The sequence below is a fragment of the Heloderma suspectum genome, chromosome 10, assembly GCF_057233095.1.
Source record: "Heloderma suspectum isolate Gila_16-S chromosome 10, 16-S_ref, whole genome shotgun sequence".
In the NCBI taxonomy this organism is placed as follows: Eukaryota; Metazoa; Chordata; class Lepidosauria; order Squamata; family Helodermatidae; genus Heloderma; species Heloderma suspectum.
Genome location: NC_139467.1, coordinates 43,330,566 through 43,348,545, shown reverse-complemented (window position 1 = coordinate 43,348,545; position 17,980 = coordinate 43,330,566). Strand labels below are relative to the sequence as shown.

Genomic DNA, 17,980 nt, shown 5'->3' with positions numbered 1-17,980 from the left:
TGCATTCCATAGAATTTCAGCGATAGAACTTAGGGCTCTTATCACTTAAGCCCTCTCTTCATACATGCTCCCCCATGTGTGTAAAAACAAGCTGACACTAATCCTGCAGTAAACTAGCACACCTGGTGGAAAGTTTTAGCATAGCCCCCTTGGCGAGAGTTCCTCACTGCTAACCCTGGTGCCACTGATCATGCCAGTAGCGGGCCATGATACGCTTCTCCACATGAGCGTCCATTAGAATGCTGCTGTGCTCTGCAGCAGGCAGAGGATGGGTGTGAGCAGCACCCCTAAACCAGAACTACTGCTGCATATGCCTTTGTGTAGGAGAGTGGTTAGAAACCTCAAGGTAGATAGACTGTGGTGGTGTGGGGAAAGGGTTATAGTTTGAGCCATTGGTTCAAATAACCCAAACAACCTTAGATTTCTAAATTCCATATTAGGGCAATGCCTGTATTAGGCCAACTCAGTTGTCATAAAAATGTGAATGCTTCTGAGATCTCGAGATCTTTTCATCAGGCAAGATGTTACAAAAAGCAGGTAGGGGAGAGAGGAGGGAAAAAGGCTGACTTGACGTTGAAGTCGGGAAGTCAGAGTCTTAAGAGGGAATGTGGGAAGAGGTTACAGACGTTCCAATAAGGCTCTCCCAGGTGCTGTGAGGGTCTTAGGTTGCACTGTCGACTGTCCCTAGGATTGCTAGGGCAAAGAAACAAACAGTGATGGGACATGTATTGAGCTTGTATATTGACAGGCATAAACATTCTTTTGAGAATGCTTAGCCCACCAGAGTGCTGTCTGTTGCCAGGCACTACCTTCTTGCCTCCTTAGGGATCCTTTCTAACAGTCCCTCGCAATTGTGTTTCTTGTTAGGTATCATCCTGTTTGCCAGTCTTGTCACGCTTACTCTTCAGCAGCGACTCAGACTTGCTGGCGGATGCGTGCTGGGCACTCTCCTATCTGTCAGATGGCCCCAATGAGAAAATCCAGGCTGTAATAGATTCAGGGGTGTGTCGGCGACTGGTGGAATTGCTGATGTAAGTGTCCAGCTTAGGAAGGATCTTGGCATTGGCTTTGGTTTGAGGCCCACATCTGCCTGGGAGTAACTAAGACCCTTTAGAGTTTCACAGAATCAGCATGTGGATTTATTCATAACCATCAAATGTTTTGTGGCTAGAATTGAGTTCCATTCATCAAAAGAATAAGATGTTCATGTATATCAGAGATGTTGAGACTGTTAGCTTGGCTTATGCACTCGTGCTTTTGTCAGTTTGAAGGTGGGGAAACTGTCCCCCCCCCAAAAAAAAGTTTTTTCACCCTTGAATTGGTGAATGCATTGTTCACATGAGTACATCAGCCCATTTTGCTTAAGAGGATTGTGAGATCACACATTGACCTGGTTCACATGTAATGGCAATAAGGAGTTAATTAACCCATGAATTGTTGAAGTCTAGCAGGAGCGCTCACTGCCTCTGCTTTCTCTTAACAACCTACGATCACCCTATTCATAGGTGGTTAGCGTGATGTCCAAACCCTAACACTCTGGATTGTTTAGGGGTTAAACCAGAGTACCTACAATATGTCATTGAATTAACTCTGGGTTGTTTAACCCCCGAAACGGGACGATTGTAAGTTATTAATTGAAAGCAGAAGTGCCAAGCATGTTGGTGGCAATGTGCTCACTCCTGCTAGATTTCAGCAGTTCGTGGGTTAATCATTGCAATTGAGGAAGGGCTACATGTGTGCGAGTGCATATGCACACCAGATTTAAAATGGAATAAATAGGTGGGATAATGCGAACACCTCCATAGTTAGGTGTCTGTATGGAGTTTTTTGGAGGTCAAGGTAGTGCACTCAAAATCCTTGAGGATAGAACACTGCAAAGGCACAACTTGGTATTCCAGCAAATCTCCCAATGTAGTGAACAGAGTTGATTTTTTACATTAAAAACCTGGACTCTAATCCCCTTCATTGCTCTGGAGCTCAAGTGGCTGCCCTTGGCTAAGATGCTTTGTCTAGCCTACATATTTTAATGTGGTCTTCCTCACACAGTTGCAAAACTACAGGTTGGCACTGGATATATTGTAGCCCCCTTCAGCACACCACAGAGTTGGGTGGGAAAGAGCTGCTCAGACAAGTGTTATTAATGTGTTTGACTTGGAGGAGTCCTTTGGGAGAAAGAGGAGCTAAACTTGAGGGCTGGAATTGGGGTGTTCCTTCTGTAGGGTAAGATGGGAATCTTGTCTTCCTCTTCTCACAGGCACAGCGATTACAAGGTGGCTTCCCCAGCTTTGCGAGCTGTTGGCAACATTGTGACAGGGGACGATATCCAGACCCAGGTGATGAGAAGGGGCCAAGTCCTGAATGTGCCTGTTGCAAGTTCAGGATATTTAAAAAACTACAACTGTTTAGCTCCTCCAAGGAGTTGTGGGATATACAGATCAGTTGGGCTTCTAGAAGGAGCCCTGAAACTGGCATTGCATACCTATTTCTGATTAAAAGCAAGCTCTAGTTTGTTTTCAGGGGTGATGGTATCCACTGGTACAGGGAGTGCCAAATTATCTCTTGCTGCTGGAATTTACAGCAAAGGCCTGGAATTACTTGCTTTTCAGGATGGCTATAGATGGAACTAGGAAGCTCTGAGACTGAGCTCTCCCTCTAACAACAGACTCTTCTACTTTCTCTTTTCAGGTGATCCTGAATTGCTCAGCTTTGCCTTGTCTCCTTCATCTTCTCAGCAGTCCCAAAGAGTCTATCCGGAAAGAAGCTTGCTGGACGATCTCCAACGTCACAGCAGGAAACAGGGCCCAGATACAGGTGCAGCTCCCTTGGACTCAAATGACAGCTTTTTGGTCTGATACTTTGAGTGCAAAGGTCTAAACCAGCCTTCCCATGACCATGGGCTAGCACTGTTGTAGCATTTATTTTTTCATTTATTAATTTGCATTTATATATTGCCTTATTTGATAAAAAGACACTAAGGCAGTGCAGAGCAATCGAAAACAATAAAACCTTGACACAATAAAAATAATTATTTATTTTATTTATATCCCACCTTTTTGCCAAAAATGACATTCAAGGCAGCTAACAACATCTGAATTAAAAGCAAAATCATAATTAAAATAACATTAAAAACAAATACATTTGAAAACACAGTAACACATAAATAAAGGAAAGAAGCGGCACCAGTCAATTAAAAAAAAAAAGTGGCATCAGCAATAGACCAGCATATATCTAAAGGCCTGCGTGTATAAAAACATCCTTGTCTGTTGGCAGAAGGACAACACAGGGGGGCAACTTTGGCAGAGAGTTCTAGAACCTGGGAGCAGCCATCGCAAAGGCCCTCTCTCACGTCCCCACCAAGCTCTTCCAGCTATTTCATGTACATGTTAAATAGCATGGGGGACCAGATGGAACTCTGAGGAACACCATAGGCCAGTGGCCGGAGCATTGAAAAGGAATCCCCCAGCACCATCTTCTGAAATCTCCCCTCCAACAAGAACTGGAGCCACTGTATAACAGTGCCTCCCAGTCCCATCTCAAATTAGACACGTCAGAAGGACACTATAGTCAATGGTACTGAAAGACATCAAGAGTCACACTCTCCTGCCCAGTTCCCAGTGTAGGTGGTCCATCAGGGTGGCCAAAGCAGTCTCTCCCATAACCAGGCCTGAAACCAGTTTGAAATGGATTTAGATAATCCATCTCAACTTCCTAAATAACAACATTAAAAACAGAAAAACAATAGAACATTAAGCTGTGGTCAGCCTCTGCTGGGTTGTAGGCCTTGGCAGGTGCCTGAAAATGCCAGCTTGGGTGGACAGCAACCATGCTACCAAGGCACCTTAAGAACTTGCCCTGAGATATTGCAAGGGAAAACAGCGCCCAGGGAGAAGTATTTAAGTTCTCATTCTTGCTCCTACAGCTTTAACAGTTTCAGGATGGAAATAAATAGGTGGCTTCAACTGCTAGAGGAATAAAACTTTGGAATGGTGAAGCTCCTTCAGAAGAGTACAGTTCTGTTGGACCAAACTAATATTCAGGTTTCTTGCATGCTTTTGGATTACATCTCCAGAGAGGTGGAAAGATTTGTGCTTCTTGATTAGTGTCGCAGATATGGTGGTGATGGCCAAAAGCAAAAAAAAAAATGTTCTTAGCTATATGACCAGGATAATAGCTGAAGATCCTCATGATTTTAGAATTTAGAAAGTAACAAAACATAATTTCTAAAGGTACCACCTGCAGCAAGATCTCAGTTCTCTCTTCTTCTTTTCTCTCCCCCTCACCAGAACATCTGCTCTCCACATAATAGCTTCATGCCTTCAAAATACCCAGGAACCTTGTATGTTCATGCTTTCCCCATCCCTTCCCTGAAACCAAATGCTTCTGTTCAAAAGATGGGTATGCAGAGCCAGTAGCAGATCTTGCACAATGAAACCTAGGAAACTTACTGAAAGATCTGAGATTCTCTGGAGTCTCTTGCTAGAACTTCTGAAAACCAGAATCAGAAGCCTAATGTATGAGAGGAAAAGTGTTTTTGTGTTTGCGTTTGTTAAACGCTGGGAGTCAGAAATCCTTGCTTATCTGCTACAAATCACACAGATGTGCCAGTAGTCCCTAATCTGCTTTCTGCCTGCCCCTGGTCTTTGCTAATGAAGGAGTGCTAGTGTACACTGTGACTTTGCTTTCTTGCCCTGTGTGCCTCAGTGTACCTCCCCTGGAAAAAGGAAAATTCTCGAATCAGCATGCTAGGTGATACTTAAAATGGCAACCTGGCTGAGCTGCTTGACAACATTGTTCTCTTCTCTTGCTCCCCACACCACCAGGCAGTCATAGATGCCAACATTTTCCCAGTGCTGATTGAGATCTTGCAGAAGGCTGAATTCCGCACAAGGAAAGAAGCTGCTTGGGCAATCACGAATGCTACATCAGGAGGAACTCCAGAACAGATCAAGTAAGTCAACGCTATTACTTTTTGGCAAGGTTTCTTGAGTTGGCTTTTTTTCTTTTAAATTGTGATACTCTCTCATTACCTACAGTTCCATGAAAACTAAGAGTTGAAAGAACCATGGGATGTATTTGAATAGGTAGTTCTTAACACTGACCTTGCTCATGCAGTTTTACCCAACAAGTTTATTAGAAAGAAGAGTCATACATTTTATGTAGAACTGCCTTTATTTGGTCTCCAAATCTTTAAAAAAAGGATTTGGAGGAACTGAGTAAAATATGGAGGAAGTAAAAAAAAAAAAAAATTAGTGGAATAGATCAATTGGAGAGGTTTTGAGTTGGCGAAAAGAGGCTTATGAGTATGGAGGCAATATTTGGGATAGGAAAAATGAGTGGGATGCTCCCAGCTGAGAAGGAAAATAACCATATGCAGGCTAGAAGCTAAATGCAGATAAGAGGAGAGCTGCTCTACTCCTCCACACCACCTGTTATCTTTATGGCTAACAGAAACTGATCTTCAGGTGTTGCTGGGTCAAAAGAATCATTTCACACAGTGTATGTACCATGTGGATTAGGGATGTGCATTGGATGAAACCCCAAAGCCCAAGCAGAATTGGGCCACTTCATTCTGGTCATGTTGCTTCCCAAGGCAAAGTGGACTTCCCGCTGAAGCTGCTCCAAGACGAGGCTTGGTTAGCAACTCATGTTCTGGATATGCAGAGACTTTATGTCTCCTGCAAATAGCATTTTTTAGTTTCATTTCTCTAAACCAGAGGGGGCCAACTTTGGAGGGTCTGGGGGCCAATTTCCATCCACTGGAGTATACACCATCCTCTGCTGCTGAATTTCTGCCAGATTTCAGCAGCGAGAAAATAGGCTCATTTTCACTTTAAAAGAAGGCACATGGGAAGCGCTTGCCTTGTTTTAATACATGATCATGCTCCCAAAGCCCTAGGGGAAGCACAGTTTTGCATTAATACAAGGTGCACGCTCCCCATGTGCCTTGCTTCAAAGCAAAAATGCGTGTAGCTGGAACCATGGGGGGGTGCCGCAAAAAAGGATGAGCTGTGTGTTGCCCACCCCTGCTCTAAATGCTCATGGGGGGAGGGGGGAGTGCAATTGAGCGACAGGTCTACCGTCTTATCCTAGGGCATATTTTCCCGGGGGCTCCAATCACTGTACTCTGGGGATGGGCAAGGGTAGGACTGTGCAATGGCCAGTCTTCTAATGCCCCAGGCTTTATTATGAAAAGGGCCTTAAACTGGTTTTCAAACACCAAAACTCTGTAGACCCTGCACCTCCCCCTCTGAAACTTTGCAGGTTTCTTGATTGGGGAAACCTGTATGGTGTATGCCATTTCCATACAGATTGCCTAGTAAACCAGGGGGGGAGGGAAGGTGCAGCAAGTCTCTTCCCACCCACGCCGACCCCCAAGTTTGAGGACTTCTTTTCCACATGAAGTGCTGCACCTCTCCTTCTGAAACTTTGCAAGTTTCTTACTAGGGACACCTCTAGGCTGTCACTTTCAGAATAATGGTCCAAAAGGAACATAGGGGGACCCTCAAAATGTCAAGGTTGCTCTTGTGTGCACACATGCACCACGCAGCTATTGTTCTGAAATTTGGCTGGCTTCATCCCTTCAAAAGGAGAAATTTTCATCTACTTTAGACAAGAAATAAAGTTCGGTGTCCGTGTGTGTGTGTGTAGCGCATGTAGCACAAAGACCCCTTCACCTATTTTTATGGCCTTTGATAGGTGTAATCCACTCTTACAATGCCTGCAACTGTCATCCAGTTCTGACAAAGAGAGAAAACGTTATAGCTGTTTTAATTCCCATGATAGTCAATGGGAAACATGAAATGTCCAAACCGGATTTCCAAGCCTTCACTCTAGTTTGTTACCTGTTAAACCAATTAAAAACCAATTACCCCTTAATGGGTTTTAATGGCCTTTAAGAGGTCATTAAAACCCCATTAGCCTCGGGTGATGAAATGGGTTTTTAAGGGTTGTTTTAACCTTGTTTGTATTGTGGCACACTTCCTTGGTAACATTTTTGCAAAGGTGTTATATAAATGTTACAGTTAATTTTTCTTCATAATCCAGCCCTTTGATATATCTTAAACAGTGGATAACTGGGGGAGAAGATACGTCTTCCAAGAAATCTTGGGTCCCTGTACAATATAAGTTCAGAACTCTGTGAACTTAATCTGAAATTCAGCTGGTAATGTCTCTTCTGATTTCAGTTCTGTGTTGGTGTTCTAAACATGCATGTTTCCTTTGCCAGGTATTTAGTAAACCTGGGCTGCATCAAGCCTCTATGTGACCTCCTGACAGTCATGGACTCCAAGATTGTTCAAGTGGCCCTGAACGGCCTGGAGAACATCTTACGGCTGGGTGAGCAAGAGGCAAAGCAGAGCGGCACTGGCAACCCCTACTGCAGCCTTATTGAGGAGGCTTATGGTGAGTTGGGAAGTCAGCTGATAGGGAAGCGGTAGTCATCTGGAAATACTTTCTGAGACAGCTTAACACTTTGTTTATCCTAGTCTGCAAGTGCTTTCAATATGTGTTGGTAATTCTCCACTCATATCCTGGTAGGTCCCTGCCTGTGACCTTTGCTTCTCCAGCTCCACCGCCCTCGGCCATCTGCACATTGTCTCCTCCCTCTTGTCCCTTGCTGCCCCTGATGCCTGGAACTGCCACCCAGAGCATCTACATGATGCCACCTGTTACCTTCCTCTAGATCCTTCCTGAAAAACCACCACTTCTGTGAACTCTTTAGCACTACTCCATAGTCCCCATATACCAGGCGTGGGCAACTTGTGGCCTTCAGCCTAATTTCATGCAGCTCTTGGCTTGCTTTCAAAAGCCCTCTGCATGTGATTAGCTCAGACCTCTGGCAAGAGCCATCAGTCCCTTCTCGGCCAGCCTGCTGGGTGGGAACAGAGAGAGAGAGAAGGGGGTGGCAGAAAGTGAGAAGAAAAGAAGATGGCAGAAAGAGAAAAAGGGTAACCTCCCTGCCCACCACTGGCTTCAGTCCTGCCCACTGCCCACATGCAGGTTTCCCTCAGGGGAAAGCGGCCAACAGATTGCCAGCCCCCACCATAATACTGTAATAATCAAAGAGTGGGTAAGTGAAATAAATGCATATTCTGCATCCGTCTAGCTCTGTTTCTGTTTTCCTCTGTTATCCCGGTGTTGAATTTTGGATTATAAGTCTGATGTGGCTGGGATCTGTCCTCTTGAATTTGTGATGCACCATGCACATTGAAGGATGCATACACGTAATTATATGTTTCTCCTCCAGGCTTGGACAAAATAGAATTTCTCCAGAGCCATGAAAACCAAGAGATCTACCAGAAGGCCTTTGATCTGATTGAGCACTATTTTGGCATTGAGGATGATGACTCCACTTTGGCTCCCCAGGTAGACGAGGCCCAGCAGCAGTTCATCTTCCAGCAACCAGAGGCCCCCATGGAAGGCTTCCAGCTATAACGCGTGTGCCAGGCTTGTGGGGGAAGAGTACCATCACTTTGCTGGGAAGTGAGCAGCAGAGAGCCCTCATCACCCCCGTCCCGCGCTCTTCTCTGCCAAGCGGGAGGCTGCAGTGCCCACTCCACCTGCTACAAAACAGCTTTCTCCTTCACTGGCATGTGGCAGCAATGCTTTGCTCTCGTGGAGAGGAGATATTCTTACACACAATACATGTTTTTCTTTTGCTGCTGCACAGGTGTGTCAAAGCAGGTGCTGAAGTGGATGAAAAAGGAGGCGTAAATCAGTTATGCCTTCTAGCGTGTGGTTTTCCTCTTTTTTTTTCTTTTTCCTCCCCCCCCCCTTGTGGTGGTTTTTTCCTCAAACATGACTCTTCACATGGGTACTTGAGAAATGACTTTTTTTCCCCAACGGGAGAAGGCAAAATAACAAACCATAACCTAGGAATCTAATCTTGGATGCTTGGGTTCAACTATTTAAAAAAATTCTTTTTGCACATCTTAATTTTTATTAAAGACTTTTCTTAATCTGCCAAAAGCACCACTTTGGCCCACATTGTTTGGTTTTTTGTTTTGTTTTGGAAACCCTCTTGCCAAACAGCACCTTTCAAGGGATTTGGGCCAAGTTGCTGCTGCTGCTCTCACCCTCCCCCACTTAAAAAATATTCCTGTACAGACATGCAGGAAAAGATGGACAACCCCATTCTACCATGCATTGGAAAGACTCTAGCCTTCATGGGGGGGGATTCTATTTTGAACTAAAGAGTTCAAACAGGGCAGCAATCCCCACCACCTCCTGAAGATCCAGTCTTAAGGGAAAAGTACAAAACGAAAGGACTTAAAGCACAGTTACTGCGTCAGGTGGGCTTCACTTACATTTGCTACTGACTGAAGTGTTGAACTGTTGGAAGAAACCCTATCTTGCATCTTTACTTGAAGAAAAATTGCAAAACTTATTGAAGCCTTTTGGTTCATGTCATTTATTTTTAATTTTTATTTTTCTTGGACAGCCTGATTGGGGACAGATCTGACATGTTTCTTGGGGGAGGTGGTGCAGCTGCCCTTGGTGGCACATAATCTCCTCTAAGTTCAAAGTGGCCTGTGTTTCTCAGAATTACCTCCTGCTCACAACTATATCGTGTACATTTTACTTCAAAATGAAGAAGTCAAAGCTCTGTATTTTTTATATATTATATATACACGTAGATATTTGTCTAATTCGGTCTCCAGATGGAGGGGAAACTAATTATTCTAAGGTATATAAATAGGATACAGTGTGGCAGGCTTGCCTAGGAACACGGCCATAAAAACGTGAGTTCTCTTGTGTTCCCCTCTTTACCTACTGTATGAGCCACCAGATTAGTTGAGCTCCTTCACCAGGTAGAGATTACTTGGCCAAGGCTGCATATCTACTACAGCAGAATATGGGAAACTATAAGCTTATTTCTGGGATGGGGAAGACCCCTTCTGGTGTCTTAATAAAAGCTTACAGTATGCATATGTGATTCCCCCCCCCCCCTTGCTCGCCAACGTTTGAATTCAGGGTTCCCAAAGCCTTCAAGAACAGACATTCAAGCAGGTGTGAAGTTGGATGTGAAGCCTTGGGCTGTATTTTGTAACAGATTTGCTTTTCATTGTTTAAGAAAAACAAATGCCAAGGAAATTTAATAAACTACATCTCTGCATTCAATGACTGCAATCCAGATGTGACTGGAGCGAAGATGTTTTCTTAATATTGCTAGCCATATCTAGCACTGCTTCTGAGCAAAATAGCATGCATGCTCTTGTTTGCATCTTGCAATTGCCCTGCAGGGTATCATTCCTGTAGTAATGGGAAGCAGGCCAAGCAGCTTGATCAAGACCATGCTGTTTCCCTGCCACAACTGGGCTTTGAACCCACATAATGCACTTATAACAGAGTTGGCTCTCTGGCTGCTGGACAGCTCTGGCTCTTGCAGTTGGCTGTTGTTGTTTTAAAAAGCTGACTTTTCAAAAGAACCCTGACTATTGTAGTTTTCTGAGAAACTACAGCCCTCCCTCCAAGAAAGCCTTACCGTTCGCAGGATTTCTTAGTAAATGGAATGACCCACTCAAATGGGATTTAGAGAATTGCACAGTGCTCCTGTTGTGGGCAAAACTCAGTGAAATGGTACATTGCAATCTACATGGTATAAATATATGCAAGGGAGAATGTGGGTGGCAGTGGTTTGACTACTACTCCTGTCTTAACTGATTCTTGGATTTGGAATCATGTTACAAGAAGAACATGTAGTGAAGACGGGGTTCAGAGTTCTTAACTATAGTGTCAAAACATGGCAAACAGCAACAACTGCTGAAATAATTTACAAAGTTCATAAATGGCAAATGTCTCTCTCCCGGAGGTTAGTCTAAACCAGTCTTCCCCAACCTGGTCAGTGATGATGGGAATTGTAGTTCGAAACATCTAGAGGGCACCATGTTTGGGAAGGCTAATCTAGGCTATAGTGGCCCTCTTAGAATTTCCTATACTGAGACATCACTCTGATCAATTTGATGCAGTTTTGCCTCTTGTTTCTGTGTAAAGATTTAAATAAACCAGAGGCTCACCTTGTTCAAACACAGGCTTAGCAGATATGGATGAAAGTGCTAAAAGTATTCATCTATTTATTCAACTATTCAATCAATAGACCAAAATAAACTGCTAGAAAATGACACTGGCAAGAATGTGTAGTACCAAAATAATATAACTGTAGGAAATTCTCCCACTTCCTTACTGAGAACCAGGTTGTGACTGTGTTAAGGCCAGAAGGCTTCTCTGTATAAAAGAAACAAATCCTTCTTAAACTGAATTATGGAGAATCACCTTTGTAGTTCCCACTAAATCCTCGACAGTGAGCCATGCAATGCTGAACAACTGTGGCAGGGGTGGATCCTTTTCCCCTCACTTGTGTTTTGTCCTAAGGACTGTGTCTTCCTTTCCAGTCTATAATGGGTCACATCGATACTTGATCATACAGCCACATCATTGGGTGTGGTCTGTACCAGATGTATATCAGGATCTCCCCAATGGGTAGTACATTTGTATGCAAATATAGGTGGACTTGTACCTCAGTGTAATCTTAATACACTTAGGCAAATGTGTGAAATCCAAGCCCCATGCAACCCTACCTATGCACTTCTTCCTTCTTTCAAGAAATTCCTGTCCAGCCACCATTGATTTTAACATGTCAGAGCTAACCCCTCTGGCTGAAACCCCATGTAAACCTGACTGCTTATCTGTCATGCGAACTGGCCCATTGTGTACTTATGTGCAAAAAGCTTTCCCCAAAGGCTCCTGAGTCAACTTGGCAGCCATCAGATAAAAGGAGGGGTCCTCTTATAGATCAGGAACTGGCTAAAGAACAAAGTAGGGAAGTCCTTACAATGGAGAGTTATAAGAAGCAGAGTTTCTTAAGGATCTATATTGGGACTTTTAACTTATTCATAAATGATCTGGAATTTGGGTTGAGCAGCAAGGTGGTCAAGTTTGCTGATGTTACCAAATTATGTAGGATAGTTAAAACAAAAAGGGATTTCAAAGAGCTCCCAAAGGATCTCTCCAAACGGTGTGGACAGGTGACAAAATGTTGAATCCAGTTCAATGTAAGTAAGTGTAAAGTGCTTTGGGGGAGGGGAGATCCTAATTTCATATACATAATGATGGGGTCTGAGCTGGTGGTGATTGATGAGGAAAGTGGGGGTGGTGTTGGATAGCTTGACGAAAACATTGATCAAGCATGCAGCAGGGACAAAAAAGGCTAATTCTGTGCTGGGGATTATTATGAAGGGGACTGAAAACGACATTACCACCATCTTAATACATTTATAAAAATCTTGTCTGACCATACTTGGAATACCCTGTATAGCTCTGGTCACACCATAAAAAAATAAAGGAAAGGTACAGAAAAGGGGAACCAAAATGAACAAGAGCATGGATCAACACCCATGCAAGGAAAGATTACAATGTTTTGAGCTTTTTAGTTCAAAATAAAGCTGAGTACTGTGGGACTTGATAGACATGTATAAAATTATGTACGGTGGAGACTAGAGGAAGTGGATAGAGAAGTTTGTCTCCTTTCAAAATACTAGACCCCAGGGTCTTCCAATGAAGCTGAATGTTGAATTCAGGACAGATCAAAGGAAGTACTTCACACAGCACATAGTTAAACTATGGGATTGGCTACCACAGAATAGTGATGGCTGCCAACTTTGATGGCATTAAAAGGAAATTATTCATATTCATGGAGGGTAAGACTATAAGTGGCTACCAGTCATGATGGCTGTATGCTACCTCTGGGACAGAGCCTATATGCTTTAGAATACCAGTTGCTTTGGAACGTAAGTGGTGGGGGCTGTTGCCCTCATATCCTGCTTGCATGTTTCCTGTAAGCATCTGGATGGATGGTGACTGTGGCAAACAAGGTTGCTGGATTATAAAGGCCTTCGGCTTGATCCAGCATGGCTCTTAAGCTACATTCATATAGACACATTTCCCTATGATTAGAATTTTCCTCCCCCATCTAAGACCTAAAGATAGCAGGGGGCAAATGTATTCTCCATACTATCTCATTGATCCGAAAGTAGAGGTAGTCCTTAAACCTGAAAAGTAGTTCTTGCCCAGGTCTGCAAGGTCCCTGTGAAAATGAGTGAGCAAACACTTCAGCCTTTCTCCATACATTTGGCAAACACCATTTTAGCCTCATCAGAGGCAAAAGGCAAATTCTATGTTGGGGATCATTAGAAAAGGAATAGAAAATAAAACCCCAATATTATAATGCCTTTATGCAAATCAATGGTGTGATCACACTTGGGATACTGTAGTTGTTCTAATGGTTTTTTTTATCTCATTTCTTATTTTAAGGTTTAATTGTTTTACATTGTCCACCACCTTGATGGCTTTTTAGTAAAGAAGGCAGTATATGTTAATAATAAATAAAATAAATACTGGGCACAGAATGCTACATAGGCCTTTGGTCTGATCAAGCAGGGCTGCTCTTATGTTCTGACATTGCAGCTCCAATGCCGCTGTGTTCGGACTACTAAAACTATTCTTATGCTTCTGAGAATTCCCTCTCTTCATTCTTATTAATGAAATTCCTTGCATCCTTTCTGAGAGGTGCCATAATCAGGTAACATAATCAGAAGTAAAAAGGATATACCTTACTCCTGAGACAAAATGTTGCCTTGGGGGGTAGAAAACTTGGTTAATAATGTTTTGCAAGTTGTTAAAAATAGGGCATTCTGCATGACCTGTGCGTTTTGCCCCCCGTGACTGATATGCCCCAGTGCCTGGCCTCCCCAGCATTCATGAGGGGTATTACATTTGATTAGATCTTAACCATCTATTTTACATTTTTCATAATAGAACCATCTTTGACTTCTTCCATCTTTTGTTCTAAGGATTTCCAATGGAATTCTAGAAAAATTCCTTCAGGCATAATAGATTAGTAAATTTAAGTAAATCCTAGATCTAAAAGCACTGTAGTGCAATTAATGTGGTTATTGTTTGTTTACTAGCGAATGAATCTGGCTACGCACAGATGAGCATATCCCTGATGTTGATACATCAAAGGCTGCAAGCAAACTTGCGCAGCTGTCAGAGCTGGACAATTGTGCCTGCCCCGTCTAAGTGAAGTCGTGCCCGATGGTGCCCCTAGGCACATGCCCTGCCAGGTGCACCCTTGTAGCCCTTAAGGATCTGTCTGCTCTATTCTGGCGGGGGGAGGCTGCCCCACAGTGTAGTGGGGACAGGGCAGGCATATAGCTCTGTCTTTAGGCCTCCCTATCTCCCCTTGGCTTCAAACTGTATGGACTGAAAAGCTTTGTGCTGGTTAGGGAACTCCACCCCTCAATGGCTGAAGATGTACTGCAGGCTTCAACCACATGAACACATTTAAATTAATTAAAATGAATTCGTGCATTTTAGAAACAACCCCAAGCTGCATACCCCTAGGGTCTCCTTACTATGCATGGCCAGTTTCAAGTTTCATCTTGGAATTTGTGAAAAGGAAGCTTAATCGGATGTGTGCCTTAGACTTTAGGGAAAGTTGGGTGGGATCCCATGGCTAGAAATCTTGAAGGGTAAAAGAAGGATGGGAGATCCTGAAAACTGAAATACTGAAGGCACAATCACAAACTATTCCCATGAGAAGGAAAAACAGGAAACATTTAAAGAAGCCTGTGTGGCTGCACAGGAAGATCTCTGATGAGTTGAGACTCAAAAGGATCGTGCATAGGAGGTGGAAGGAAAGGGCAGTACAACAGAATTGCCCAAACTTCTGGATGCTGTGAGGAAAATGGCAGTCCAGAATAAGCTGAGGCTAGCAAAGGATGCTCAAAACAACAAAAAGGGCTTATTTGGGTATGTTAGGAGGAAGAAGATAAAGGAAGGCGAAGGTCCACTGGCTGGGGCATGCTGGGAGTTGTAGGCCTTTTCTCTGTCTAAACGTGCATGGGATTGCACCCTAAATGAGGTGAAGTCTCAAAAGCCAGATGAATTACATCCCCAGTGCTGAAGGAGCTTGTAGATGTTGCTTCAGAGCTGCTGCCTCTAATCTTTGAAATTCCTGGAGAATAAGTGAGGAGCCGGAAGACTGGAGAGGGGCAAATATCCCCATCTGGAAGAAGGTAGATCTAGGAAACTACAGACCAGTCAGCCTTATGTCAATACCAAGCAAAATTCTCAAACAGATGATAATTTATATGCAGAGTACATCATGAGAAACGTCGGGTTGGATGAATCACAGGTCGGAATTAAGATTGCCAGGAGAATTATGAACAACCTCAGATACGCAGACGATACCACCCTAATGGCAGAAAGCGAAGAGGATCTCAAGAGCCTCTTGTTGAGGGTGAAAGTGGAGAGTGCAAAAGCTGGTTTGAAATGCAACATTAAAAAAACTAAGATCATGGCATCTGGCCCCATCACTTCCTGGCATATAGAAGGGGAAGAAATGGAAGCAGTGACAGATTTTATTTTCTTGGGCTCCAAGATCACTGCAGACGGTGACTGTAGCCATGAAATTAAAAGACGCTTGCTCCTTGGGAGGAAAGCTATGGCAAACCTAGACAGCATAGTAAGAAGCAGAGACATCACCTTGCTGACAAAGATTCGTATAATCAAAGCTATGGTTTTCCCATTAGTAATGTATGGCTGTGAGAGCTGGACTATAAGGAAGGCTGAGCGCCGAAGAATTGATGCTTTCGAACTGTGGTGCTGGAGAAGACTCTTACGAGTCCCCTGGACTGCAAGGAGGTCAAATCAGTCAATCCTAAAGGAAATTAACCCTGACTGCTCATTGGAAGGACAGATACTGAAGCTGAAGCTCAAATATATTGGCCACCTAATGCGAAGAGAAAACTCCCTGGAAAAGACCCTGATGCTGGGAAAGATTGAAGGCAAAAGGAGAAGGGGACGGCAGAGGACGAGATGGCTAGATAGCATCACGGATGCAATGAATATGAATTTGAGCACACTCCGGGAAAAAGCAGAGGACAGGAAGGCCTGGCGTGCTATGGTCCATGGGGTCACGAAGAGTCGGACATGACTGAACGACTGAATAACAACTGTGAGCATCTAGAACATAAAGCATTGATTTCTCGGAGTCAAATAGGTTTGCCAGGAATAAGTCATGCCAGACCAACCCTATTTTCTTTTTTGATAGAGTTACTAGTTTGGTAGATTATAGGAATGCTGTGGACATAGTATATCTTTACTTCAGCAAAGCATTGGACAAGGTTTCCCATGATATCCTTGTTGACAAGATGGTAAAATGTGGGTTGGACAATACTACAATTAGGTGGATCCACAGCTGGTTGAGGAATCACTCTCAATGAGTACTAAGTAATGGCTCAGCATCTTTCTGGAGGGAGTTCTCAACTGGAGTTCCACAGGGTCTTAGACCCTGTGCTGTCCAACCTTTTTATAAATGACTTGGATGAGGCTGTAGAGGGGTTGCTTATCAAATCTGATCAGATGAAACTAAGCTAGGAGGGATAGCCAACACTATAGAAGACAGGATCAAGATTCAAAAGGATCTAGACACGCTGGAACACTGGGTCAAATCTAACAAGATAAGATTCAATAGAGATAAATGTAAAGTCTTGAATTTAGGTCCAAAAAATCAAGGACACAAGTACAGGATGGGGGAGACCTGGCTTGGCAGCAGTACATCTGAAAAAGACCTAAGTGTCTTACTGGATCACAAGCTGGATATGAATTAGCAATGCGATGCAGCAACTAAACGCTAACACAATCCTGGGCTACATTAACAGAAGCATAGTGTCCAGATCACAGGAAGCAATAGTTCTGCTCTATTTTACATTAGTATTTGGAGTACTGTGTCCAGTTCTGGGCACCCCATTGTAAGAGAGACATTGCTCTTCCCAAAATGCACTCCAGCATATCAGTCAGGATGGTGAAGGGTTTGGAAACCAAGTCCTTTGAGGTTTCCAAATATACCCAGTTAAAATATACCCAGTTAAAAGAGCTGGGTATATTTAGCCTGGAGAAGAGAAGATTGAGGGGAGACCTGATAGCACTCTTCAAATATTTTAAAGGCTGTCATGCAGAAGATGGAGCAGATTTGTTCTCTGCTGCTCCAGAGAACAGAACAATAACCACTAGTTGGAAGTTGCAGGCTAAACAGTGTGGTGTGAGAGCCAGTGTGGTGTAGTGGCTACAGCGTTGGACTGGGAGTCGGGAGATCCGGGTTCTAGTCCCCACTCAGCCATAGAAGCTCACTGGGTGACTCTGGGCCAGTCACAGACTCTCAGCCCAACCCACCTTACAGGGTTGTTGTTGTGAGGACAAAATGGAGAGGAGGAGGGTTATGTACGCCGCCTTGGGCTCCTTAAATGAGGAAAAAAGGCGGGATATAAATGTAATAAATAAATAAATAAACAAACAAACAAACAAACAAACATGAGAAAATTCCTAGTGAGACTTTGGCTAAACATGAGGAGAAACTTCCTAACGTAATCTGGTGGTGGGCTCTCCTTTGCTGGCGGTATTTAAGCAGGGGGTGGATGACCACCTGCCAGGGATGGTATAGTTGCACCCTGCAATGCAGAGCCTGCATTGAGCAGGGGGTTGGACTAGATGATCTCCGAAGATCCCTTCCAATTGTGTCACTCTATAGCCTCAGCCCCCATCTGTGATTTGGGGATGATTATAATACTGGCCTACTTTGCAGGGCTGTTGCAATGTAAGGAATACAATCAAATAACACAGAAGCACTTTAAGCGCCTTAGGACGCAATCCTATGCATGTTTAGACAGAAAAAAGCCCTATAACTTCCAGCATGCCCCAGCCAGCATGGACTTTTTTCTGTCTAAACGTGCACAGGATTGCCTCCTTACAGTACAATCCTATGCATGTCTACTCAGAGTTAAGCCCCACTGAGTTGAATAAGACTTACTCCCAGGTAACCGTGCACAGGATTGTAGCCTTAAAGGGCAATATAGACGTTTATTATAAATATCCTTTATTCGACGGTGCTGCCTAGAGATTGTTAAGATCGCTGCCCCTTTGC

The 17,980-nt window shown here is 43.6% G+C and overlaps 1 protein-coding gene across 3 annotated transcripts in view; it reads left to right on the top strand.

The window, feature by feature from the left end:
- Window positions 1–11,143, top strand: part of KPNA6 (karyopherin subunit alpha 6) — a 36,076-nt gene extending 24,933 nt beyond the window's left edge. For all 3 annotated transcript variants that reach the window (XM_084816093.1, XM_084816091.1, XM_084816092.1), the window contains 6 exons: window positions 868–1,031; window positions 2,255–2,333; window positions 2,686–2,811; window positions 4,821–4,948; window positions 7,226–7,401; window positions 8,246–11,143. In XM_084816093.1, the coding sequence (XP_084672219.1) occupies window positions 868–1,031; window positions 2,255–2,333; window positions 2,686–2,811; window positions 4,821–4,948; window positions 7,226–7,401; window positions 8,246–8,433 (861 nt within the window). In that variant the 3' untranslated portion in view covers window positions 8,434–11,143. The remainder of the gene's footprint in view (window positions 1–867; window positions 1,032–2,254; window positions 2,334–2,685; window positions 2,812–4,820; window positions 4,949–7,225; window positions 7,402–8,245) is intronic.
- Window positions 11,144–17,980: the final 6,837 nt, after the last annotated feature.